Raw genomic sequence first — 27,295 nt, 5'->3', positions numbered from 1 at the left:
TGAGAGTCAGTTTGTGTGTGGGACGGTACCCCAGTGAGAGTCAGTGTGTGTGTGTGTGGGACTGTACCCCAGTGAGAGTCAGTGTGTGTGTGGGACCCTGTACCCCAGTGAGAGTCAGTGTGTGTGTGGGACTGTACCCCAGTGAGAGTCTGTGTGTGTGTGTGGGACCCTGTACTCCAGTGAGGGTCAGTGTGTGTGTGTGGGACCCTGTATCCCAGTGAGAGTCAGTGTGTGTGTGGGACTGTACCCCAGTGAGAGTCAGTGTGTGTGTGGGACTGTACCCCAGTGAGAGTCAATGTGTGTGTCGGACTGTACCACAGTGAGTGTCTGTGTGTGGGCCCTGTATCCCAGTGAGAGTCAGTGTGTGTGTGGGACTGTACCCCAGTGAGAGTCAGTGTGTGTGTGTGGGACTGTACCCCACTGAGTGTCAGTGTGTGTGTGTGTGGGACTGTACCCCAGTGAGAATCATTGTGTGTGTGGGACTGTCCCCCAGTGAGAGTCAGTGTGTGTGTGTTTGGGACCCTGTACCCCAGTGAGAGTCTGTGTGTGTGTGGGACTGTACCCCACTGAGTGTCAGTGTGTGTGTGTGGGACTGTACCCCAGTGAGAATCATTGTGTGTGTGGGACTGTCTCCCAGTGAGAGTCAGTGTGTGTGTGTGGGACCCTGTACCACAGTGAGAGTCTGTGTGTGTGTGGGACTGTACCCCAGTGAGGGTCAGTGTGTGTGTGGGACCCTGTACCCCAGTGAGAGTCAGTGTGTGTGTGGGACCCTGTACCCTAGTGAGAGTCAGTGTGTGTGTGGGACTGTACCCTACTGAGAGTCAGTGTGTGTGTGTGAGTCAGTGTGTGTGTGTGGGACTGTACCCCATTGAGAGTCAGTGTGTGTGTGTGGGACTGTACCCAGTTGAGAGTCAGTGTGTGTGTGGGACCCCGTATACCAGTGAGAGTCAGTGTGTGTGTGTGGGAGCCCATATCCCAGTGAGTGTCAGTGTGTGTGTGTGACCCCGTATCCCACTGAGTGTCTGTGTGAATGTGGGACCCTGTACCCCAGTGAGAGTCAGTGTGTGTGTGTGTGGGACTGTACCCCAGTGAGAGTCAGTGTGTGTGTGGGACCCTGTACCCCAGTGACAGTCAATTTGTGTGTGGGACTGTACCCCAGTGAGAGTCAGTGTGTGTGTGGGACCACGTATCCCAGTGAGAGTCAGTGTGTGTGTGGGAGTGTACCCCAGTGAGAGTCAGTGTGTGTGTGGGACTCTGTACCCCAGTGAGAGTCAGTGTGTGTGTGTGGGACTGTACCCCAGTAAGAGTCAGTGTGTGTGTGGGACCCCGTATCCCAGTGAGTGTCAGTGTGTGTGTGTGTGTGTGTGTGTGTGTGGGACCCTGTACCCCAGTGAGAGTCAGTTTGTGTGTGGGACGGTACCCCAGTGAGAGCCAGTGTGTGTGTGTGGGACCCTGTACCCCAGTGAGAGTCAGTGTGTGTGTGGGACTGTACCCCAGTGAGAATCATTGTGTGTGTGGGACTGTCCCCCAGTGAGAGTCAGTGTGAGTGTGGGACCCTGTACCCCAGTGAGAGTCAGTGTGTGTGTGGGACTGTACCCCAGTGAGAATCATTGTGTGTGTGGGACTGTCCCCCAGTGAGAGTCAGTGTGTGTGTGTTTGGGACCCTGTACCCCAGTGAGAGTCTGTGTGTGTGTGGGACTGTACCCCACTGAGTGTCAGTGTGTGTGTGTGGGACTGTACCCCAGTGAGAATCATTGTGTGTGTGGGACTGTCTCCCAGTGAGAGTCAGTGTGTGTGTGTGGGACCCTGTACCCCAGTGAGAGTCTGTGTGTGTGTGGGACTGTACCCCAGTGAGGGTCAGTGTGTGTGTGGGACCCTGTACCCCAGTGAGAGTCAGTGTGTGTGTGGGACCCTGTACCCTAGTGAGAGTCAGTGTGTGTGTGGGACTGTACCCTACTGAGAGTCAGTGTGTGTGTGTGAGTCAGTGTGTGTGTGTGGGACTGTACCCCATTGAGAGTCAGTGTGTGTGTGTGGGACTGTACCCAGTTGAGAGTCAGTGTGTGTGTGGGACCCCGTATACCAGTGAGAGTCAGTGTGTGTGTGTGGGAGCCCATATCCCAGTGAGTGTCAGTGTGTGTGTGTGACCCCGTATCCCACTGAGTGTCTGTGTGAATGTGGGACCCTGTACCCCAGTGAGAGTCAGTGTGTGTGTGTGTGGGACTGTACCCCAGTGAGAGTCAGTGTGTGTGTGGGACCCTGTACCCCAGTGACAGTCAATTTGTGTGTGGGACTGTACCCCAGTGAGAGTCAGTGTGTGTGTGGGACCACGTATCCCAGTGAGAGTCAGTGTGTGTGTGGGAGTGTACCCCAGTGAGAGTCAGTGTGTGTGTGGGACTCTGTACCCCAGTGAGAGTCAGTGTGTGTGTGTGGGACTGTACCCCAGTAAGAGTCAGTGTGTGTGTGGGACCCCGTATCCCAGTGAGTGTCAGTGTGTGTGTGTGTGTGTGTGTGTGTGGGACCCTGTACCCCAGTGAGAGTCAGTTTGTGTGTGGGACGGTACCCCAGTGAGAGCCAGTGTGTGTGTGTGGGACCCTGTACCCCAGTGAGAGTCAGTGTGTGTGTGGGACTGTACCCCAGTGAGGGTCAGTGTGTGTGTGGGACTGTCCCCCAGTGAGAGTCAGTGTGTGTGTGGGACTGTACCCCAGTGAGAGTCAGTGTTTGTGTGTGGGACCCTGTACCCCAGTGAGTGTCAGTGTGTGTGTGGGACTGTACCCCAGTGAGAGTCAGTGTGTGTGTGGTACCCTGTACCCCAGTGAGAGTCAGTGTGTGTGTGGGACCCTGTACCCCAGTGAGTGTCAGTGTGTGTGTGGGACTGTACCCCAGTGAGAATCAGTGTGTGTGTGGGACCCTGTACCCAAGTGAGAGTCCGTGTGTGTGTGGAACTGTACCCCAGTGAGAGTCAATGTGTGTGTCGGACTGTGCCCCAGTGATCGTCATTGTGTGTGTGGGACTGTCCCCCAGTGAGAGTCAGTGTGTGTGTGTGGGACCCTGTACCCCAGTGAGAGTCAGTGTGTGTGTGTGTGGGACCCTGTACCCCAGTGAGAGTCAGTGTGTGTGTGGGACTGTACCCCAGTGAGAGTCAGTGTGTGTGTGTGACCCTGTACCCCAGTGAGAGTCAGTGTGTGTGTGGGACTGTCCCCCAGTGAGAGTCATTGTGTGTGTGGCATCCTGTAGCCCAGTGAGAGTCAGTGTATGTGTGTGGGACCCTGTACCCCAGTGAGTGTCAGTGTGTGTGTGGGACTGTAGCCCAGTGAGAGTCAGTGTGTGTGTGGGACTGTACCCCAGTGAGAGCCTGTGTGTGTGCGGGACTCTACCCCAGTGAGAATCAGTGTGTGTGTGGGACTGTACCCCAGTGAGAGTCAGTGTGTGTGTGGGACCCTGTACCCTAGTGAGAGTCAGTGTGTGTGTGGGACTGTACCCTACTGAGAGTGTGTGTGTGTGTGTGTGTGTGAGTCAGTGTGTGTGTGTGGGACTGTACCCCATTGAGAGTCAGTGTGTGTGTGTGGGACTGTACCCAGTTGAGAGTCAGTGTGTGTGTGGGACCCCGTATACCAGTGAGAGTCAGTGTGTGTGTGTGGGAGCCCATATCCCAGTGAGTGTCAGTGTGTGTGTGTGACCCCGTATCCCACTGAGTGTCTGTGTGAGTGTGGGACCCTGTACCCCAGTGAGAGTCAGTGTGTGTGTGTGTGGGACTGTACCCCAGTGAGAGTCAGTGTGTGTGTGGGACCCTGTACCCCAGTGACAGTCAATTTGTGTGTGGGACTGTACCCCAGTGAGAGTCAGTGTGTGTGTGGGACCACGTATCCCAGTGAGAGTCAGTGTGTGTGTGGGAGTGTACCCCAGTGAGAGTCAGTGTGTGTGTGGGACTCTGTACCCCAGTGAGAGTCAGTGTGTGTGTGTGGGACTGTACCCCAGTGAGAGTCAGTGTGTGTGTGGGACCCCGTATCCCAGTGAGTGTCAGTGTGTGTGTGTGTGTGTGTGTGTGTGTGTGGGACCCTGTACCCCAGTGAGAGTCAGTTTGTGTGTGGGACGGTACCCCAGTGAGAGTCAGTGTGTGTGTGTGTGGGACTGTACCCCAGTGAGAGTCAGTGTGTGTGTGGGACCCTGTACCCCAGTGAGAGTCAGTGTGTGTGTGGGACTGTACCCCAGTGAGAGTCTGTGTGTGTGTGGGACCCTGTACTCCAGTGAGGGTCAGTGTGTGTGTGTGGGACCCTGTATCCCAGTGAGAGTCAGTGTGTGTGTGGGACTGTACCCCAGTGAGAGTCAGTGTGTGTGTGGGACTGTACCCCAGTGAGAGTCAATGTGTGTGTCGGACTGTACCACAGTGAGTGTCCGTGTGTGGGCCCTGTATCCCAGTGAGAGTCAGTGTGCGTGTGGGACTGTACCCCAGTGAGAGTCAGTGTGTGTGTGTGGGACTGTACCCCACTGAGTGTCAGTGTGTGTGTGTGTGTGGGACTGTACCCCAGTGAGAATCATTGTGTGTGTGGGACTGTCCCCCAGTGAGAGTCAGTGTGTGTGTGTGTGGGACCCTGTACCCCAGTGGGAGTCTGTGTGTGTGTGGGACTGTACCCCACTGAGTGTCAGTGTGTGTGTGTGGGACTGTACCCCAGTGAGAATCATTGTGTGTGTGGGACTGTCCCCCAGTGAGAGCCAGTGTGTGTGTGTGGGACCCTGTACCCCAGTGAGAGTCTGTGTGTGTGTGGGACTGTACCCCAGTGAGGGTCAGTGTGTGTGTGGGATCCTGTACCCCAGTGAGAGTCAGTGTGTGTGTGGGACTGTACCCCAGTGAGAGTCAGTGTGTGTGTGGGACTGTCCCCCAGTGAGAGTCAGTGTGTGTGTGGGACTGTACCCCAGTGAGAGTCAGTGTTTGTGTGTGGGACCCTGTACCCCAGTGAGTGTCAGTGTGTGTGTGGGACTGTACCCCAGTGAGAGTCAGTGTGTGTGTGGTACCCTCTAGCCCAGTGAGAGTCAGTGTGTGTGTGGGACCCTGTACCCCAGTGAGAGTCAGTGTGTGTGTGGGACCCTGTACCCCAGTGAGAGTCAGTGTGTGTGTGTGGGATCCTGTATCCCAGTGAGAGTCAGTGTGTGTGTGGGACCCTGAGTGTTCTGTGTATATAGGCCCAAAAGCCTAAAATTCAGCACCAAACTGTCATGACCAGCGGAGGGCAGCATATACTCACAATGCACTGCACTGTCTGGGTGATGTCTCTCTGTTTTTCCGATCACAGTATTGGGTCAAGATGCTTCTGTCAATCTGTGTTCTCTTTCCGGTTTTTTGATTAGATTAGACTCCCTTGTTAAAAGTACTTCCGTTGAAACCTTACTGTATTCTCCCAGGACAAATAAACTGTTGGGTTAATGCAGAATAAAGCTCTTTCTGCACTGTCCCCATCAAACCCTCTCAGGAACAGGGACAGCACGGGGTTAGATACAGAGTAAAGCTCCCTCTACACTGTCCCCCATCAAACACTCCCAGGGACAGGGACAGCACGGGGTTAGATATAGAGTAAATCTCCCTCTACACTGTCCCCCATCAAACACTCCCAGGGACAGGGACAGCATGGGGTTAGATACAGAGTAAAGCTTCCTCTACACTGTCCCCCCATCAAACACTCCCAGGACAGGGACAGCACGGGGTTAGATACAGAGTAAAGCTCCCTCTACACTGTCCCACACCAAATACTCCCAGGACAGGGACAGCACGGGGTTGGAAACACTGTCTATTTCATTTTCTATGTTCGTGAACATGTCAGAATTGTATCCGGTATTTAAAGTAGTGAATATTTTGGGAAGTTTTCCTTCTGTTGTCTGACATTATCAATGTTTTCCCAAGTATTTCTTGCCAGCCTCCTCTTCCATGTGTAACTTGCATCATTTATCTGTAACTGTCCATCGTTTATTCTGTCCAAATACTGTACTTTGCTGGGCCGTTTCTAAGGTTACTTAGGAGACACGCAGACTGGAAAGGATAGGAAATGCCCATCCATAAGGGCCTGTTCTTGTCTGCTTGAATTGATTTGGAGACTTCACTATTACCTTCATTTGTAATAGTGCCTTATTCTGAAATTATATAAACAAAATCCTAATTCCCAAAGTTGGATTTGTTGTGTAAGTCACGGTTGCTAGTGTTAGAATTGATGGTGTTGTGTTAAATATCATATATATCAACTTAATTTTTGTGTTTGGATTTCAAATTAGCGGCATATGGGTGTTGGTTTCTCTTGTGAAGGACTTAAAAAATAACTCAAACAGTCAGTTTTCCTGGAACATGATCCAATCCAGTGGGTGCGAGAGAGCAAGTAACCCCTGGATTGTGAATGGAAGGTGCACGTAGTTTACAACAGGGAGGGGAAACATTGAGGGCCATCAGCTTGTTCTTGATTTCAGGATAATCAAAGATTGGTTTTGGTTTTGGTAACCTACAAATTGGATGGTTTTGACCATCACTGGTGTCGCTAGCACGGTATAGTTTATCTCCTAGAGAGGAAGATTGGACAATTCAGTGAATATTATGCTTTATTGGTCAGAGTATTGAGTACAGGGGTTGGGAGGTCATGTTGCAGCTGTACAGGACATTGGTTAGGCCCCTGTTGGAATATTGCGTGCAATTCTGGTCTCCTCCTGATTGGAAAGGTGTTGCGAAACTTGACAGGGTTCAGAAAAGATTTACAAGGATGTTGCCAGGGTTGGAGGATCTGAGCTACAGGGAGAGGCTGAACAGGTTGGGGCTGTTTTCCCTGGAGCGTCGGAGGCTGAGGGGTGACCTTATAGAGGTTTACAAAATTATGAGGGGCATGGATAGGATAAATAGACAAAGTCTTATCCCTGGGGTCGGGGATTCCAGAACTAAAGGGCCTAGGTTTTGGGTGAGAGGGGAAAGATATAAAAGAGACCTAAGGGGCAACTTTTGCACACAGAGGGTGGTGTGTGTATGGAATGAGCTGCCAGAGGAAGTGGTGGAGGCTGGTACAATTGCAACATTTATGAGGCATTTGGATGGGTATATGAATAGGAAGGGTTTGGAGGGATATAGGCCGGGTGCTGGCAGGTGGGACTAGATTGGGTTGGGATATCTGGTTGGCATGGACGGGTTGGACCAAAGGGTCTGTTTCCATGCTGTACATCTCTATGACTCTAGTGTGTGAATGTTCCAGACCAGAAGTGTTTGGTTAGAAATTTACTGGTTGTTGAAACACTGAGAAAGTCTAAGCTTCAGTTTTGTGAATTTTCGTAGGAAAAGACCTTATGATTCACAGGAAGATCCAGTTGACTTTATTAACACGACATAGAGGGGTTTAAATTTCTGAAAATTGATTGTGTTGGCAAGTCAGTCGAAAGAGAAATTCTGTTGCATTTTGAGATTTGCGAAACCATTTTCTGTATTTAGATAGCCTGATTCTTGACTGAGAAGGAAATCGAAAGTTAGCGTGGCTCGGCAGGAGAGTGGCGTGGAGCCATATCTGCTCTGAGTTGATTATATTGAATGCAGAATCAAGGAGATGAGTGGTCTCTTTCTGCTCCTAACTTGTATGTTAAGCTGTCGGCTAGGAGAAGTCCCCATCTTCTTTTGATATGCAGAATCTACGCTGAGGTTCCACCACTGAAGGAGTGCAACAGTGCCAGCAAAGACAAACTTTCAGGTAAGACATTAACTGCCCAGGGCTCCACTAGTATTTCCTGCCACAGTTCACCTTCCTTCACCAGCAACTGTGATGTGATTCACTGGTGAACACACACTGGGAGGTAACTGTTATATAGCAGCAGGGAATATGATATTGCGTTAGTAATCCGCGGGCCGTTTGGATGAAGCATTGAACCCTTGGGACTTCTGATTATTTGACGTAGAAAAATCCAAAATGGAATGAGAGCACAGCTAGGGGATATGCGAATGAAGTGTTTGTATAAATATGAGGTGCCCCACCACCAGGGTTGGACAGTGTGAGTTTCATGAGGTTTGTGAATCAGCCCTGTCGCTAAATTGTGTGGGTAACAGCGGGTATTTGAGAAAACATTTCTTCCTCAAACAGCACCACCAAAGAAACAAAGACTCGCGCCACCTAACTGGTTGTCCATTCGATTGATGTTTTTGGGATCTTGCTGTACATGTAACGATTGCACTGTTTCCTTCACCATTTATTGATGGTGCGCACACATTTCTTGTAAAAGCTGTCCATTCCCTACAATTCTCCAGTTTGGGGTACATTTAGATTAATGCATTTGAGTGCTGGGTCCCTCAGCTCAGCGGCAGTGCGGTAACTTTGGTGAGGGGGCTCCGATGGCACAGTGGTAACGTCCCTCCCTCTGGGCTGGGATGCCAGGGTGTGGAGAAAGATTTAAAAGGGACTTGAGGGGCAGCTTTTTCACCCAGAGGGTACGTGGAACGAGCTGCCGGAGGAAGTGGTAAATGCAGTTCAGGTACAACATCTAAAAAGGCGTTTGGATAGATAGATGAACAGGAAAGATTTGGAGAGATATGGGCCAGGCAGGTGGGACCGGTTTAGTTTGGGAAACTCAGTCAGCATTGACGAGTTCAGGCAAAGGGTTTGTTTCCATGTTGTATGACTCTAAAGATGTGAGCAGGTTATCAGAAAAACATCTCTTGGGTCTTGCAGGGTGTTCAGTGTAGATTCACCTGAGCGATCTCTGGGATCAGACAAGGTGATCTAGACTTGCACTCCCTTGATGAATGTGAAGAGAGTTCAGAAGAGATTTACCAGGATGGTGCTGGGTGTGTAAGGTTTGAGTTATAAAGGACAGCTGGATTAGCTGCAACATTTTTCACTGGAGGTCGAGAGGCAAATTCATAGAAGTTTATAAAATAATGACGGCTATGGATAGAGTTAATGGTAGTTGCCTTTTCCTGAGGATGGGGGATTTTAAGACTGGGGGGGGGGCACATCTTTGAGGTGAGAGGAGAGAGATTTAAAAAAGACATGAGGGGCAAATCTTTTACACAAAGTGTGGTTTGTGTGTGGAATGAACTTCCTGAGGATGTGAGGATTGTGGGCACAATAATATCATGTGAAAGACATTTGGATAAGGACATGAATAGGAAAGGGTTTGGAGGGATATGGGCCAGGAGCAGGCAGGTGGGGATAGTTTAGTTTGGGATTATGGTCAGCACGGACTGGTTGGACCGAAGGGTCTGTTTCCGTGCTGGATGACTCTGTGATTAGAGGAGATTCAGGGTAGATCTAGTTTGAAGGAGAGGGCTTAAGACGGTGAAAGGAGTTGATTGAGAGGAACTATTTTCTGTTGGCAGATGGAAAGATGTTCATAACAAGGGACAAACTCTTAGAATCTTGAGCTGGGCCATTGGGGGGGGGGGGGGGGGTGATGTCCAGAGACACAGAGGGGAAAGGGTGTCTGCAACTCTCTTCCTCATCTTGCCCCTGACCAAAAGTAAGATCAAAAAACTGCCAAGTGTGTGGGTGGGTGTTCACTTCAAAATGTCAAAATGGAGTCAATTCCTTCCTGGGAGCAATGGCAGTAAAAAGGGAAAAGGAGTGGGCTAGGATCTGACCAAGGGATGGGCAACGAATGGAGGTCCTCCTCCTATCCCTACTGATGTGATCCAAACCCTTGGAAGCCTAACATTCCCTCTGCACAAGAAGCTGATTGGCCTTGCTGAGTATATCTCTATATATTGTGTTGGCCCAGATATGTGTGTGTGTGTGTGTGAGAGAGAGAGAGAGAGTGTGTGTGTGCAAGTTTGTGTATATGAGTGTGAGTTTGTGTGTATGTGAGTGTGTGTGTGAGTGAGTGTGTGTGAGTGAATGAGTGTGTATGTATGTGTGTGTGTGAGTGAGTGAGTGAGAGTGTGTGTGTGAGTGAGTGAGTGTGAATGTGAGTGTGTGTGTGTGAGTTTGTGTGTGAGAGTGAATGAGTGTGTGTGTATATATGTATGTGTGTGTGTGAGTATGTGTGTGAATGTGAGTGAGTGAGAGTGTGTGTGAGTGAGTGAGAGTGTGAGTGTGTGAGTGTGAGTGTGTGAGTGTGAGTGTGAGTGAGTGTGTGTGACTGTGTGTGAGTGTGTGTGCATGTGTGTGAGTGAGTGTGTGTGTGTGAATGTGAGTGAGTGTGAGTGTGTGTGTATGTGAGTGTAAATGTGTGTGTGTGAGTGAGTGAGTGTTTGAGTGAGTGAGTGAGTAAGTGTGTGTGTGAGTGTGTGTGTGCGTGTGTGTGTATGTGAGTGTGTGTGTGTAAATGTGAGTGTGAGTGTGAGTGTGTGTGTGTGTGAGTGTATATGTATGTGAGGTGGGTGGAGAGTTTTTACTGTGTTAATGAGTAGCCCCAGAAGTGAATTTCCATGACACACTGGTAATAGCTGTGGGCAGCCACAGAGCTGTACAGCTTGGAGACTGGCCCTTCGGCCCATCCACTCCTTGCTGACCAGAATCCCAAACTAAACTAGTCTCCCCCGCCCACTCCCTGGCTCATACCCCTCCATGCATCTCCTATTGGTGTATCTATCCGAATGTCTTTTAACGATTGTAACTGTCCCCACACCCACCCCTTCATTCCACACACAAATCACCCTTTGTGTAAAAAATAAATTATCCCTCCCATCTTTGTAACAATCTGTCTCCTCTCAACTTAAAAACATGCCTCCTGGCCTTGAAATCCCAAACCCTAGGGTGAAAGCATTTCCCTTTAACTCTGTCTGTGCCCTTCATGATTTAATAAGGGTCACCTCTCAACTCCCACGCTCCTTATCACTCAAAATGGCAAAGTCCTCTTCTGAATCCTCCCCAGCTGGGTGACATCGGGGGTGGCCAGAAGAGGACACAGTATTCCCTCGATCCTGCAGCTCATCCTTGTGGGGGGCCACATAAGACTTGGACAGAAGGCACAGCCCCCCCAACATCCGGCAGAATTATCGGAATTATCCAGAGTCCCAATTCAGGACCAAGGACAGTGACAGCCCAGGTTCCTGCCCTTCCCTCCCGGTCCATCATGCCGAGTCGGAGTCTCTTCCTTGGGCTGCCATCAGTCTATTTTCTGTCCTGTTTCTGGTTCGGGGCTGGCGTGGCCGGTGAGTGTCCTTCCATTGCTGGGCTTCACGCCATTTAAATACCAGCTTCCTCTCCTTCTGCTCAACATTGGCGCTAGTCTGCAGCGCTCTGTGCTGCTGCAGGAGACAGGATTCAGGCAGAGGGTCAGCACTGAGCAATGGCTAGCCAGGGAGAGGCAGACAGAGGTCCTGGGGCAGCTGGAGGGCTTCAGGTCAGTGGACACTCCCGGGTCTGACCTTCATCAAGATAATGACATGTCCAACAGCCTCCCCTCAGCGCTGACACTCCGACAGTGCCCACTCCCTCAGCACTGACCCTCCGACAGTGCCCACTCCCTCAGCACTGACCCTCTGACAGTGCCCACTCCCTCAGCGCTGACACTCCGACAGTGCCCACTCCCTCAGCGCTGACACTCCGACAGTGCCCACTCCCTCAGCGCTGACCCTCGGACAGTGCCCACTCCCTCAGCACTGACCCTCCAACAGTGTGGCGCTCCCTCAGCACTGACCTTCTGACAGTGCCCACTCCCTCAGCACTGACCTTCTGACAGTGCCCATTCCCTCAGCACTGACCTTCCGACAGTGTGGCACTCCCTCAGCACTGACCCTTCGACAGTGCGGCACTCCCTCAGCACTGACCCTCCACCAATGCTCACTCCCTCAGCACTGTCCCTCTGACAGTGCGGCGCTCTCTCAGCACTGACCCTCTGACAGTGCAGCACCCCCTCAAGTGCTGACCCTCTGACAGTGCTCACTCCCTCAGCGCTGACCCTCCGACAGTGCCCACTCCCTCAGCACTGACCCTCTGACAGTGCGGCACTCCCTCAGCACTGACCCTCCAACAGTGCCCACTCCCTCAGCACTGTCCCTCTGACAGGGCCCACTCCCTCAGCACTGACCCTCCGACAGTACGGCACTCCCTCAGCACTGACTGCCCAACAGTGCCCACTCCCTCAGCACTGACCCTCCGACAGTGCGGCACTCCCTCAGCACTGACCCTCCAACAGTGCCCACTCCCTCAGCACTGACCCTCCACCAGTGCCCACTCCCTCAGCACTGACCCTCCGACAGTGCCCACTCCCTCAGCACTGACCTTCCGACAGTGCCCACTCCCTCAGCACTGACCCTCTGACACTGTGGCACTCCCTCAGCACTGACCTTCTGACAGTGCCCACTCCCTCAGCACTGACCCTCCACCAGTGCCCACTCCCTCAGCACTGACCCTCTGACAGTGCGGCATCCCCTCAGCGCTGACCCTCCGACAATGCCCACTCCCTCTGTACTGACCCTCCGACAGTGCAGCACTCCCTCAGCACTGACCCTCCGACACTGCAGCACTCCTTCAGCACTGACCCTCCACCAGTGCCCACTCCCTCAGCACTGACCTTCCGACAGTGCCCACTCCCTCAGCACTGACCTTCCGACGGTGTGGCACTCCCTCAGTGCTGACCCTCCACCAGTGCTCACTCCCTCAGCATTGACCCTCCGACAGTGTGGCGCTCTCTCAGCACTGACCCTCCGACAGTGCGGCATCCCCTCAGTGCTGACCCTCTGACAGTGCGGCACCCCCTCAGCACTGACCCTCCACCAGTGCCCACTCCCTCAGCACTGACCCTCCGACAGTGTGGCACTCCCTGAACACAGACCCTCTGACAGTGCGGCATCCCCTCAGTGCTGACCCTCTGACAGTGCCCACTCCCTCAGTACTGACCCTCTGACAGTGCGGCACCCCCTCAGCACTGACCCTCTGACAGTGTGGCACACCCTCAGCACTGACCCTCCGAAAGTGAGGCGCTCCCTCAGTACTGACCCTCCGACAGTGTCCACTCCCTTGGCACTGACCCTCCGACAGTGTCCACTCCCTCAGCACTGACCCTCCAACAGTGCGGCACTCCCTCAGCACTGACCCTCTGGCAGTGCCCACTCCCTCAGCACTGACCATCTGACAGTGCCCACTCCCTCAGCACTGACCCTCCGCCAGTGCCCACTCCCTCAGCACTGACCCTCCGACAGTGCCCACTCCCTCAGCACTGACCCTCCGCCAGTGCCCACTCCCTCAGCACTGACCCTCCAACAGTGTGGCGCTCCCTCAGTACTGACCCTCCGACAGTGTGGCACTCCCTCCGCACTGACCTTCTGACAGTGCCCACTCCCTCAGCACTGACCTTCCGACGGTGTGGCACTCCCTCAGCACTGACCCTCCGACAGTGTTGCACTCCCTCAACATTGACTGCCCAACAGTGCCCACTCCCTCAGCACTGACCCTCCGACAGTGCCCACTCCCTCAGCACTGACCTTCCACCAATGCTCACTCCCTCAGCACTGTCCCTCCGACAGTGCGGCGCTCTCTCAGCACTGACCCTCTGACAGTGCGGCACCCCCTCAAGTGCTGACCCTCTGACAGTGCTCACTCCCTCAGCACTGACCCTCTGACAGTGCGGCACTCCCTCAGCACTGACCCTCCGACAGTGCCCACTCACTCAGCACTGACCCTCCGACAGTGCCCACTCCCTCAGCACTGATCCTCCTACAGTGCGGCATCCCCTCAGTACTGACCCTCTGACAGTGCGGCACCCCCTCAGTGCTGACCCTCTGACAGTGTCCACTCCCTCAGCACTGACCCTCCACCAGTACCCATTCCCTCAGCACTGACCCTCCGACAGTGCCTACTCCCTCAGCACTGACCCTCCGACAGTGCCCACTCCCTCAGCACTGACCCTCCAACAGTGCAGCACTCCCTCAGCACTGACCCTCCGACAGTGTCCACTCCCTCAGCACTGACCCTCCACCAGTACCCATTCCCTCAGCACTGACCCTCCGACAGTGCCCACTTCCTCAGCACTGACCCTCCGACAGTGCGGCACTCCCTCAGTACTAACCCTCTGACAGTGCGGCACTCCCTCAGCACTGACCCTCCGACTGTGTGACACTCCCTCAGCACTGACCCTCCAACAGTGCCCACTCCCTCTGTACTGACCATCCGACAGTGCGGCGACCCCTCAGCGCTGACCCTCCGACAGTGCGGCACCCCCTCAGTGCTGATCCTCCGACAGTGCGGCACTCCCTCAGCACTGACCCTCCAACAGTGCCCACTCCCTCAGCACTGACCCTCCACCAGTGCCCACTCCCTCAGTACTGACCCTCCAACAGTGTGGTGCTCCCTCAGCGCTGACCCTCCGACAGTGCGGCACCCCCTCAGTGCTGATCCTCCGACAGTGCGGCACTCCCTCAGCACTGACCCTCCACCAGTGCCCACTCCCTCAGCACTGACCCTCCACCAGTGCCCACTCCCTCAGCACTGACCCTCCAACAGTGTGGCGCTCCCACAGTACTGACCCTCCGACAGTGCGGCACTCCCTCAGCAGTGACCCTCTGACCGCCCACTCTCTCTGCACTGACCCTCTGACAGTGTGGCATCCCCTCAGCGCTGACCCTCCTACAATGTGGCGCCCCCTCAGCACTGACCCTCCGACAGTGCGGCACTCCCTCAGCACTGACCCTCCGACAGTGCCCATTCCCTCAGCACTGACCCTCCGACAGTGCAGCAATCCCTCAGCATTGATCCTCCGACAGTGCGGCGCTTCCTCAGCACTGACCCTCCGACAGTGCCCACTCCCTCAGCACTGACCCTCCGACAGTGCCCACTCCCTCAGCATTGATCCTCCGACAGTGCCCACTCCCTCAGCACTGACCCTCCGACAGTGCCCACTCCCTCAGCACTGACCCTCCGACAGTGCCCACTCCCTCAGCACTGACCCTCTGACAGTGCGGCACCCCCTCAGTGCTGACCCTCTGACAGTGTCCACTCCCTCAGCACTGACCCTCCGACAGTGCCCACTCCCTCAGCACTGACCCTCCGACAGTGCAGCACTCCCTCAGCACTGATCCTCCGACTGTGCCCACTCCCTCAGCACCGACCCTCCGACAGTGCCCACTTCCTCAGCACTGACCCTCCGACAGTGCCCACTCCCTCAGCACTGACCCTCCGACAGTGCGGCACTCCCTCAGCACTGACCCTCCGACAGTGCGGCACTTCCTCAGCACTGACCATGGCAGATATTGCGTGGAGGGAACAGTTGATGTTGTAGATGTTCCACAGTGCCCTGGACTCCTGGGACTGGGGGGTTTGGGCCTCTCGTCAAATCACCTCCTGCAACCTTTGAAAGGCAGAGAACAGTTTGTTGTCCTACCGCACTGAGTGTGCTGTCAAAGTGCGGCTTACTGACTGCTTTTATTGTGGGTAGGAAGTCACTTTATACACAGCATGATCCCAATGCTTGGGAGAGGCCTGTTAACTGGGCACCGCTGCCTGTGCTACTCTTGTGCATCGTTGGCCTAACTGGAGCTCAGGTATTGCCTCAAGGGCGGGTGCATGTTGCAAGGTCAGCTCGTATTCGAAAAGTGGCTCAGAAACTCAGTGAGGGCTTGGAGGGTACTTTGAAATAATTGCCCTTAGTGACTCCCCCTCCCACAGACTAATGGGGTGGGGCTGCAGGGCATGATGGGTCATTTTGGCTTCTCGTCCCTGGCAGACGCCCTCCTGCTGGAGAACGTAGCCTCATTGTGCAGCTACATGTGGCCAAACATCCTGCTTCCCCTAGCTTTGAGAATTCGTTCACAGGTCGGTGTTGGATATTTTCACTCTGCCATGGGGTGTGAGTGTTATTAGATAAACCAGCACTTTTTTGCCCATCCCTAGTTGCCCCTTGAGCTGGTGTGGTGATGGTGAGCTGCCTTCTTACACCCTGCAGCCCACGTGGAGAAGTTTCTGGGATGGGATTCTGACCCAGCGACAGTGAAGAGACGGCGATATATTTCCAAGTCAGGATGGTGGAGTGTCTAGGAGGGGAATGTGCATGGGCTGGTGTTCCCATGTATCTGCTGGCCCGGTTCTTGTTCTGATGAAGGGTCACTGGACCCGAAACATTAACTCCGATTTCTCGCCACAGACGCTGCCAGACCTGCCGAGCTTTTCCAGCAATTTCCATTTCTGTTTCCGATTTACAGCATCTGCATTTGGTTTTTCTTATTATGTATCTGCTGCCCTTGTTCTCCAAAGGTGGGAGGGGTCCTGGGTTTGGGAGGTGCTGTCTAAGGAGCCTTGGTGGAATGCATCTTGTAGATGAGGTACACTGCTGCTACTGAGTGCTGGTGGTGAAGGGAGTGGATGTGGTGCCAATCACTTGGGCTGCTTTGTCCCGGATGGTGTAGAGCTTCTTGAGTGTTGTTGGAGCTGCCCCCATCCAGGGGCAAGTGGGGAGTATTCCATCACACTCCTGACTTGTGCCTTGTAGATGGTGGACGGGCTTTGGGGAGGCAGGAGGGGAGTTACTCTCTGCAGGATTCCCAGCCTCTGACCTGCTCTTGTAGCCACTGAGTGTACCTGACTGGGTCCCACTCAGTTTCAGGTCAGTGGACATCCCACAGGCGAGGGGTCAAAAGGGAAAGATTCTGTTTTTGTTTTGGTGAGCTGTGAATGAAGGTATCTACAACGACAGGTAAGGCAATTGTGTTCATCCCAAGAGAGGTCCAGGCTCATTTTGTTGTGGACGACCTGACGGATAACCATGGAAACAAGATCTAGTTGCCATTCTAAGCCAGCCTCTCACTCTCCAGCGAGGCAATGAATGGGGACCAATCCAACAAGATATGACAGAGAGACGTGGACACGGAGCCAGAGAGAAGGGCAATTAATGAGGACGTGCTGCCAGGATGGTGCCAGTTAGGCAGAGTTGGTTTGTTGGCCATGGTCTCAGCTGACTACACATCATGGTCACTGTGTGTTCAACAAACAGACGATTAAACTCAGTCATACACCAGCCCCTTCAGGAGGGGGAGGGAGACCCCGTACCCCAGTGAGAGTCACCCCCTTCAGGAGGGGGAGGGAGACCCCGTACCCCAGTGAGAGTCAGCCCCTTCAGGAGGGGGAGGGAGACCCCATACCCCAGTGAGAGTCACCCCCTTCAGGAGGGGGAGGGAGACCCCGTACCCCAGTGAGAGTCAGCCCCTTCAGGAGAGGGAGGGAGACCCCATTCCCCAGTGAGAGTCAGCCCCTTCAGGAGAGGGAGGGGGACCCCGTACCCCAGTGAGAGTCAGCCCCTTCAGGAGGGGGAGGGAGACCCCGTACCTCAGTGAGGGTCAGCCCCTTCAGGAGAGGGTGGGAGACCCCGTACCCCAGTGAGAGTCAGCCCCTTCAGGAGGGGGAGGTGGAGGGGGAGGGGGACCCCATACCCCAGTGAGAGTCAGCCCCTTCAGGAGGGGGAGGGAGACCCCATACCCCAGTGAGAGTCAGCCCCTTCAGGAGGGGGAGGGAGACCCCGTACCCCAGTGAGAGTCAGCCCCTTCAGGAGAGGGAGGGAGACCCCATTCCCCAGTGAGAGTCAGCCCCTTCAGGAGAGGGAGGGCGACCCCGTACCCCAGTGAGAGTCAGCCCCTTCAGGAGGGGGAGGGAGACCCCGTACCCCAGTGAGGGTCAGCCCCTTCAGGAGGGGGAGGGGGACCCCGTACCCCAGTAAGAGTCAGCCCCTTCAGGAGGGGGAGGGAGACCCCGTACCCCAGTGAGGGTCAGCCCCTTCAGGAGGGGGAGGGGGACCCCGTACCCCAGTAAGAGTCAGCCCCTTCAGGAGGGGGTTGTAGTGTGAACAGCAGATTCGGGATTATGTTGTGAACAGAGTCTGTTTCCTGTGTCTGTGTCTGTGTCAGGGGATCTATCAATCTCCACGGAGGAGAGGCTAGTGATCCACCTGCTGAACCCAGCACATTACAACAAACTGATCCGCCCCGCAATAACAAGCTCACAACTGGTGTCAGTGCAACTGATGGTGTCCCTCGCACAGCTCATCAGTGTGGTGAGTGTAATCCACATTCACACACACACACACTCTCACACACTCACACAGTGAGAACAGTGAAGGGGGGTAGAGAGAGAGAGACACACACACACAAAACACACACAGAGTGAGAATAGTGGAGAGGGGTAGAGAGAGAGAGACACACACACATACACAGAGTGAGAATAGTGAAGGAGGGAGGTAGAGAGAGAGACACACAAACACACACACAGTGTGAGAATAATGAAGGAGGGTATATAGAGAGAGAGAGACACACACACAGTGAGAATAGTGGAGGGAGGTAGAGAGAGAGAGAGAGAAAGAGACACACACAGTGAGAATAGTGAAGGGGGGTAGAGAGAGAGACGCACACACACACAGAGTGAGAATAGTGGAGGGAGGTGTAGAGAGAGAGAGAGATACACACACACTCACACACAGAGTGAGAATAGTGGAGGGGGGTAGAGAGAGAGATACACAACACAGACACACACACACACAGTGAGAATAGTGGAGGGGGGTAGAGAGAGAGAGAGAGACACACACAGTGTGGGAGGGAGTCAGTGTGAGCGAGTCAGTGTGGGAGAGCGAGTCAGTGTGGGAGAGCGAGTCAGTGTGAGGGAGTCAGTGTGAGTGTGAGAATGTGAGTGTGTGAGGGAGTCAGTGTGTGTGTGAGGGAGTCAGTGTGAGTGTGAGAGTGTGAGTGTGTGAGGGAGTCAGTGTGAGTGTGTGAGGGAGTCAGTGTGAGTGTGAGAGTGTGAGTGTGTGAGGGAGTCAGTGTGAGTGTGTGAGACAGTGTGAGTGTGTGAGGGAGTCAGTATGAGTGTGTGTGTGTGAGGGAGTCAGTGTGAGTGTCAGAGTGTGAGTGTGTGAGGGAGTCAGTGTGAGTGTGTGAGACAGTCAGTGTGAGAGTGTGAGTGTGTGAGGGAGTCAGTGTGAGTGTGTGAGACAGTGTGAGTGTGTGAGGGAGTCAGTGTGAGTGTGTGTGTGTGTGAGGGAGTCAGTGTGAGTGTGTGTGTGAGGGAGTCACTATGAGTGTATGTGTGTGTGTGAGGGAGTCAGTGTGAGTGTGTGAGGGAGTCAGTGTGAGTGTGTGAGGGAGTCAGTGTGAGTGTGTGTGTGAGGGAGTCACTATGAGTGTATGTGTGTGTGTGAGGGAGTCAGTGTGAGTGTGTGAGGGAGTCAGTGTGAGTGTGTGAGGGAGTCAGTGTGAGTGTGTGTGAGGGAGTCAGTGTGAGTGTATGAGGGAGTCAGTGTGAGTGTGTGTGAGGGAGTCAGTGTGAGTGTATGAGTGTGTGAGGGAGTCAGTGTGAGTTAGAGAATGTGAATAGGAGAGAGGCTGTGTGGAGACAGAAGAGTGAGAAAGACAGAGAGGTTTGACAGACACATCGAGAACCTGGGGTTGCTGGGGGAGTGGTGATGGATAGCAGAGAGCTTGGTTTAGTTTTCCCACCTGATACATGGATGAATATCTCCAGAGGTCTTCAATAAGGCCAGACAGACAAACACACGTTCCAATGGCCCCTGAAGCCCAATGGACTAGAATGGATCCTAGCAGTGGGCTCAGTAACACATAGAATGCTGTTGTTAGTGATTGGTGGTGGTTGTTGGTGGTGGTTGTTGGTGATTGGTGGTGGTTGTTGGTGGTGGTTGTTGGTGATTGGTGGTAGTCGTTGTTGGTGATTGGTGGTGTTTGTTGGTAATTGGTGGTGATTGTTGGTGGTGGTCATTGGTGATTGGTGGTGGTCATTGGTGATTGGTGGGGATTGGTGCTGATTGGTGGGGATTGGTGGTGGTCATTGGTGATTGGTGGTGGTTGTTGGTGATTGTTGGGGATTGGTGGTGATTGTTGGGGATTGGTGGGGATTGGTGATGGTCGTTGGTGGTCATTGGTGATTGGTGGTGATCGTTGGTGATTGGTGGTGGTCGTTGGTGATTGGTGGTGGTTGGTGGTGGTTGTTGGTGATTGGTGAGGATTGGTGGTGGTCATTGTTGGTGATTGGTGGTGTTTGTTGGTAATTGTTGGTGATTGTTGGTGGTGGTCATTGGTGATTGGTGGGGATTGGTGGTGGTTGTTGGTGATTGGTGGGGATTGGTGCTGATTGGTGGTGGTCATTGGTGATTGGTGGTGATTGGTTGGGATTGGTGGTGATTGTTGGTGATTGGTGGTGGTCATTGGTGATTGGTGGTGATCGTTGGTGATTGGTGGTGGTCGTTGGTGATTGGTGGTGGTTGGTGGTGGTTGTTGGTGATTGGTGAGGATTGGTGGTGGTTGTTGGTGATTGGTGGTGATTGTTGGGGATTGGTGGTGGTCATTGGTGATTGGTGGTGATTGGTTGGGATTGGTGGTGATTGTTGGTGATTGGTGGTGGTTGTTGGTGATTGATGGGGATTGGTGGTGATTGTTGGTGATTGGTGGGGATTGGTGGTGATTGGTGGTGGTCGTTGGTGATTGGTGGAGATTGTTGGTGATTGGTGGTGGTCATTGGTGATTGGTGGTGATTGGTGGCGGTTGTTGGTGATAGGGGGATTGTTGGTGATTGGTGGTGGTCATTGGTGATTGGTGGTGGTTGGTGGTGATTGGGGGGATTGTTGGTGATTGGTGGTGGTTGTTGGTGATTGGTGGTGGTCGGTGGTGATTGGTGGGGAATAGTGGGGATTGGTGGTGGTTGTTGGTGATTGGGGGGATTGTTGGTTATTGGTGGTGGTCGTTGGTGATAGGTGGTGTTCGTTGGTGATTGGTGGTGATTGTTGATGGTTGTTGGTGATTGATGGGAATTATTGGGGATTGGTGGTGGTTGTTGGTGATTCGTGGTGGTCGTTGGCGGTGATTGGTGGTGGTCGTTGGTGATTGTAGGTGGTTATTGGTGTTTGTAGGTGATTGTTGGTGGTTGTTGGTGATTAGTGGTGGTCGTTGGTGATTGGTGGTGGTCGGTGGTGATTGGTGGTGGTCATTGGTGATTGGGGGATTGTTGGTGATTGGTGGTGGTCGTTGGTGATTGGTGGTGGTCGTTGGTGATTGGGGGGGATTGTTGGTGATTGGTGGTGGTCGTTGGTGATTGGTGGTGGTTGGTGGTGATTAGTGGTGATCGTTGGTGATTAGTGGGGAATAGTGGTGATTGGTGGTGGTTGTTGGTGATTGGGGGGATTGTTGGTGATTGGTGGTGGTCGTTGGTGATTGGTGGTGATTGTTGATGGTTGTTGGTGATTGATGGGGATTAGTGGGGATTGGCGGTGGTCGTTGGTGATTCGTGGTGGTCGTTGTTGGTGATTGGTGGTGGTCGTTGTTGGTGATTGTTGGTGGTGAGTGTAGGTGGTTGTTGGTGTTTGTAGGTGATTGTTGGTGGTTGTTGGTGATTAGTGGTGTTTGTTGGTGATTTCTGGTGTTTGTTGGTGGTTGGTGGTGTTTGTTGGTGATTGGTGGTGTTTGTTGGTGATTGGTAATTGTTGGTGATGGGTGGTATTTGTAGGTGATTGTTGGTGTTTGTTGGTGATTGGTGGTGTTTGTTGGTAGTTGTTGGTGATTGGTGGTATTTGTTGGTGATTGGTGGTGTTTGTTGGTAGTTGTTGGTGATTGGTGGTATTTGTTGGTGATTGGTGGTGTTTGTTGATGGTTGTTGGTGTTTGGCAATTGGTGGTGTTTGTTGGTGATTGCTAGTGTTTGTTGGTGGTTGTTGGTGATTGGTAATTGTTGGTGATGGGTAATGTTTGTTGGTGATTGGTGGTGTTTGTTGGTGGTTGTTGGTGTTTGTTGGTGATTGGTGGTGTTTGTTGGTGGTTGTTGGTGTTTGTTGGTGATAGGTAATTGTTGGTGATGGGTGGTGTTTGTAGGTGATTGTTGGTGATTGGTGATTGTTGGTGATGGGTGTGTTTGTAGGTGATTGGTAATTGTTGGTGATGGGTGTGTTTGTAGGTGATTGGTAATTATTGGTGATGGGTGTGTTTGTAGGTGATTGTTGGTGATTGTTGGTGATGGGTGTGTTTGTAGGTGATTGTTGTTGATTAGTGATTGTTGGTGATGGGTGTGTTTGTAGGTGATTGTTGGTGATTGTTGGTGATGGGTGGTGTTTGTAGGTGATTGTTGGTGATTGTTGGTGATGGGTGGTGTTTGTAGGTGATTGTTGTTGATTAGTGATTGTTGGTGATGGGTGTGTTTGTAGGTGATTGTTGGTGATTGTTGGTGATGGGTGGTGTTTGTAGGTGATTGTTGTTGATTAGTGATTGTTGGTGATGGGTGTGTTTGTAGGTGATTGTTGGTGATTGTTGGTGATGGATGGTGTTTGTAGGTGATTGTTGGTGATTGGTGATTGTTGGTGATGGGTGTGTTTGTAGGTGATTGTTGGTGATTGGTGATTGTTGGTGATGGATGGTGTTTGTAGGTGATTGTTGGTGATTGGTGATTGTTGGTGATGGGTGGTGATTGTTGATGGTTGTTGGTGATTGATGGGGATTAGTGGGGATTGGTGGTGGTTGTTGGTGATTCGTGGTGGTCGTTGTTGGTGATTGGTGGTGGTCGTTGTTGGTGATTGTTGGTGGTTGGTGGTGAGTGTAGGTGGTTGTTGGTGTTTGTAGGTGATTGTTGGTGGTTGTTGGTGATTAGTGGTGTTTGTAGGCGATTGTTGGTGGTTGTTGGTGATTGGTGGTGTTTGTTGGTGATTTCTGGTGTTTGTTGGTGATTAGTGGTGTTTGTTGGTGATTTCTGGTGTTTGTTGGTGATTGGTGGTGGTTGTTGGTGATTTCTGGTGTTTGTTGGTGATTGGTGGTGGTTGCTGGTGATTTCTGGTGTTTGTTGTTGATTGGTGGTGTTTGTTGGTGATTTCTGGTGTTTGTTGGTGATTGGTGGTGTTTGTTGGTGATTGGTGGTGGTTGTTGGTGATTTCTGGAGTTTGTTGGTGATTGGTGGTGTTTGTTGGTGATTTCTGGTGTTTGTTGGTGATTGGTGGTGTTTGTTGGTGATTGGTGGTGGTTGTTGGTGATTTCTGGTGTTTGTTGGTGATTGGTGGTGTTTGTTGGTGATTTATGGTGTTTGTTGGTGATTGGTGGTGTTTGTTGGTGATTTCTGGTGTTTGTTGGTGATTGGTGGTGATTGGTGGTGTATTTTGGTGGTTGTTGGTAATTGTTGGTGATTGGTGGTGTATGTTGGTGATTGGTGGTGTTTGTTGGTGGTTGTTGGTGTACGTTGGTGGTTGTTGGTGATTGGTGGTGGTTGTTGGTGATTGTTGGTGGTTGTTGGTGATTGGTGGTGGTTGTTGGTGGTTGTTGGTGTATGTTGGTGATTGGTGGTGGTTGGTGGTGATTGTTGGTGATTGGTGGTGGTTGTTGGTGATTGTTGGTGTTTGTTGGTGGTTGTTGGTGATTGTTGGTGGTTGTTGGTGATTGTTGGTGGTTGTTGGTGATTGTTGGTGTCTTGCTTTGCAGCATGAACGGGAACAGATAATGACCACAAACGTCTGGCTCACACAGGTCAGTGACAACATAGTCCCCTTCAGAGGGAGCTTTACCCTGTATCGAACCCCATACTGTCCCAGTCCCTGGGAGTGTTTGATGGAGGGAACAGGGTAGAGGGAGCTTTACTCTGTATCTAACCCCATACTGTCCCAGTCCCTGGGAGTGTTTGATGGAGCGAACAGGGTAGAGGGAGCTTTACTCTGTATTTAACCCTGTGCTGTCCCTGTCCCTGGGAGTGTTTGATGGGGGAGGGGAACAGTGTAGAGGGAGCTTTACTCTGTATCTAGCCCCATACTGTCCCAGTCCCTGGGAGTGTTTGATGGAGGGAACAGGGTAGAGGGATCTTTACTCTGTATCTAACCTTGTGCTGTCCCTGGGAGTGTTTGATGGGGGAGGGGAACAGTGTAGAGGGAGCTTTACTCTGTATCTAGCCCCATACTGTCCCAGTCCCTGGGAGTGTTTGATGGGGGGAACAGTGTAGAGGGAGCTTTACTCTGTATCTAGCCCCATACGGCCCCAGTCCCTGGGAGTGTTTGATGGGGAACAGGGTAGAGGGAGCTTTACTCTGTATCTAACCCTGTGCTGTCCCTGTCCCTAAGAGTGTTTGATGGGGGGGGGGAGGAGACAGTGTAGAGGGAGCTTTACTCTGTATCTAAACCTGTGCTGTCCCTGTCCTGGGAGTGTTTGAAGGGGGACAATGTAGAGGGAGCTTTACTCTTTATCTAACCCTGTGCTGTCCCTGTCCTGGGAGTGTTTGATGGGGGACAGTGTAGTGAGAGCTTTACTCTGTACCTAACCCCGTACAGTCCCTGTCCTGGGAGTGTTTGATGGGGGACAGTGTAGAGAGAGCTTTACTCTGTACCTAACCCTGTGCTGTCCCTGGGAGTGTTTGATGGGGGGACAGTGTAGGGGGAGCTTTACTCCGTATCTAACCCTGTGCTGTCCCTGTCCTGGGAGTGTTTGAAGGGGGACAATGTAGAGGGAGCTTTACTCTTTATCTAACCCTGTGCTGTCCCTGTCCTGGGAGTGTTTGATGGGGGACAGTGTAGAGAGAGCTTTACTCTGTACCTAACCCCGTGCAGTCCCTGTCCTGGGAGTGTTTGATGGGGGACAGTGTAGAGAGAGCTTTACTCTGTACCTAACCCCATGTGTCCCTGTCCTGGAGTGTTTGATGGGGGGACAATGTACAGGGAGCTTTACTCTGTAGCTAACCCCGTGCTGTCCCTGTTCCTGGGAGTATTTGATGGGGGAACAGTGTAGAGAGAGCTTTACTCTGTATCTAACCCCGTGCTGTCCCTGTCCCTGGGAGTATTTGATGGGGGGACAGTGTAGAGGGAGCTTTACTCTGTATCTAACCTCGTGCTGTCCCTGTCCTGGGGGTGTTTGGTGGGGGGAACAGTGTAGAGGGAGCTTTACTCTGTATTTAACCCCGTGCTGTCCCTGTCCTGGGAGTGTTTGATGGGGGGACAGTGTAGAGGGAGCTTTACTCTATATCTAACCCTGTGCTGTCCCTGTCCTGGAAGTGTTTGATGGGGGACAGTGTAGAGAGAGCTTTACTCTGTAGTTAACCCCGTGCTGTCCCTGTCCTGGGAGAGTTTGATGGGGAAAACAGTGTAGAGGGAGCTTTACTCTGTATCTAACCCCATGCTGTCACTGTCCTGGGAGCGTTTGATGAGTTGGACAGTGTAGAGGGAGCTTCACTCTGTATCTAACCCCGTGCTGTCCCTGTCCCTGGGAGTGTTTGATGGGGGACAGTGTAGAGGGAGCTTCACTCTGTATCTAACCCCGTGCTGTCCCTGTCCTGGGAGTGTTTGATGGGGGACAGTGTATAGGGATCTTTACTCTGTTTCTAACCTCGTGCTGTCCCTGTCCTGGGGGCGTTTGATGGGGGGAACAGTGTAGAGGGAGCTTTACTCTGTATCTAACCCCGTGCTGTCCCTGTTCTGGGAGTGTTTGATGGGGGGACAGTGTAGAGGGAGCTTTACTCTGTATCTAACCCTGTGCTCCCCCTGGGAGTGTTTGATGGGGGACAGTGTAGAGGGAGCTTTACTCTGTATCTAACCTCGTGCTGTCCCTGTCCTGGGAGTGTTTGATGGGGGACAGTGTAGAGAGAGCTTTACTCTGTATCTAAGCCCGTGCAGTCCCTGTCCTGGGAGTGTTTGATGGGGGGGACAGTATAGAGGGAGCTTTACTCTGTATCTAACCCCATGCTGTCCCTGTCCTGGGAGTATTTGATGGGGGGACAGTGTAGAGGGAGCTTTACTCTGTATCTAACCCCATGCTGTCCCTGTCCTGGGAGTGTTTGATGGGGGACTGTGTAGAGAGAGCTTTACTCTGTACCTAACCCCGTGCTGTCCCTGTCCTGGGAGTATTTGATGGGGGACTGTGCAGAGGGAGCTTTACTCTGTATCTAACCCTGTGCTGTCCCCGTCCTGGGAGTGTTTGATGGGGGGGGACAGTGTAGAGGGAGCTTTACTCTGTACCTAACCCCGTGCAGTCCCTGTCCTGGGAGTGTTTGATGGGGGACAGTGTAGAGAGAGCTTTACTCTGTACCTAACCCCGTGCTGTCCCTGTCCTGGGAGAGTTTGATGGGGGAAACAGTGTAGAGGGAGCTTTACTCTGTATCTAACCCCATGCTGTCACTGTCCTGGGAGCGTTTGATGAGTTGGACAGTGTAGAGGGAGCTTCACTCTGTATCTAACCCCATGCTGTCCCTGTCCCTGGGAGTGTTTGATGGGGTGACAGTGTAGAGGGATCTTTACTCTGTTTCTAACCTCGTGCTGTCCCTGTCCTGGGGGCGTTTGATGGGGGGAACAGTGTAGAGGGAGCTTTACTCTGTATCTAACCCCGTGCTGTCCCTGTTCTGGGAGTGTTTGATGAGGGGACAGTGTAGAGGGAGCTTTACTCTGTATCTAACCCTGTGCTGCCCCTGGGAGTGTTTGATGGGGGACAGTGTAGAGGGAGCTGTACTCTGTATCTAACCCTGTGCTGTCCCTGTCCTGGGAGTGTTTGATGGGGGACAGTGTAGAGAGAGCTTTACTCTGTATCTAAGCCCGTGCAGTCCCTGTCCTGGGAGTGTTTGATGGGGGGACAGTATAGAGGGAGCTTTACTCTGTATCTAACCCCATGCTGTCCCTGTCCTGGGAGTGTTTGATGGGGGACTGTGCAGAGGGAGCTTTACTCTGTATCTAACCCCATGCTGTCCCTGTCCTGGGAGTGTTTGATGGGGGACTGTGTAGAGGGAGCTTTACTCTGTATCTAACCCCATGCTGTCCCTGTCCTGGGAGTGTTTGATGGGGGACAGTGTAGAGAGAGCTTTACTCTGTACCTAACCCCGTGCTGTCCCTGTCCTGGGAGAGTTTGATGGGGGAAACAGTGTAGAGGGAGCTTTACTCTGTATCTAACCCCATGCTGTCACTGTCCTGGGAGCGTTTGATGAGTTGGACAGTGTAGAGGGAGCTTCACTCTGTATCTAACCCCATGCTGTCCCTGTCCCTGGGAGTGTTTGATGGGGGACAGTGTAGAGGGTTCTTTACTCTGTTTCTAACCTCGTGCTGTCCCTGTCCTGGGGGCGTTTGATGGGGGGAACAGTGTAGAGGGAGCTTTACTCTGTATCTAACCCCGTGCTGTCCCTGTTCTGGGAGTGTTTGATGAGGGGACAGTGTAGAGAGAGCTTTACTCTGTACCTAACCCCGTCTGTCCCTGTCCTGGGAGAGTTTGATGGGGGAAACAGTGTAGAGGGAGCTTTACTCTGTATCTAACCCCATGCTGTCACTGTCCTGGGAGCGTTTGATGAGTTGGACAGTGTAGAGGGAGCTTCACTCTGTATCTAACCCCATGCTGTCCCTGTCCCTGGGAGTGTTTGATGGGGTGACAGTGTAGAGGGATCTTTACTCTGTTTCTAACCTCGTGCTGTCCCTGTCCTGGGGGCGTTTGATGGGGG

At 52.7% G+C, this 27,295-nt stretch overlaps 1 protein-coding gene across 1 annotated transcript in view; it reads left to right on the top strand.

The window, feature by feature from the left end:
* Positions 1-7,642: 7,642 nt before the first annotated feature.
* The window catches only part of LOC132805520 (neuronal acetylcholine receptor subunit beta-2-like), a 30,374-nt gene continuing 10,721 nt past the window's right edge, over positions 7,643-27,295 (top strand). Inside the window, exons 1-3 of the mRNA XM_060820632.1 lie at positions 7,643-7,700; positions 17,777-17,922; positions 23,323-23,367. Of these exons, the coding sequence (XP_060676615.1) occupies positions 17,893-17,922; positions 23,323-23,367 (75 nt within the window). The 5' untranslated portion in view covers positions 7,643-7,700; positions 17,777-17,892. The remainder of the gene's footprint in view (positions 7,701-17,776; positions 17,923-23,322; positions 23,368-27,295) is intronic.

This window comes from Hemiscyllium ocellatum, chromosome 50, assembly GCF_020745735.1.
Source record: "Hemiscyllium ocellatum isolate sHemOce1 chromosome 50, sHemOce1.pat.X.cur, whole genome shotgun sequence".
NCBI lineage: Eukaryota > Metazoa > Chordata > Chondrichthyes > Orectolobiformes > Hemiscylliidae > Hemiscyllium > Hemiscyllium ocellatum.
This window is presented reverse-complemented; position numbering and strand designations above follow the sequence as displayed.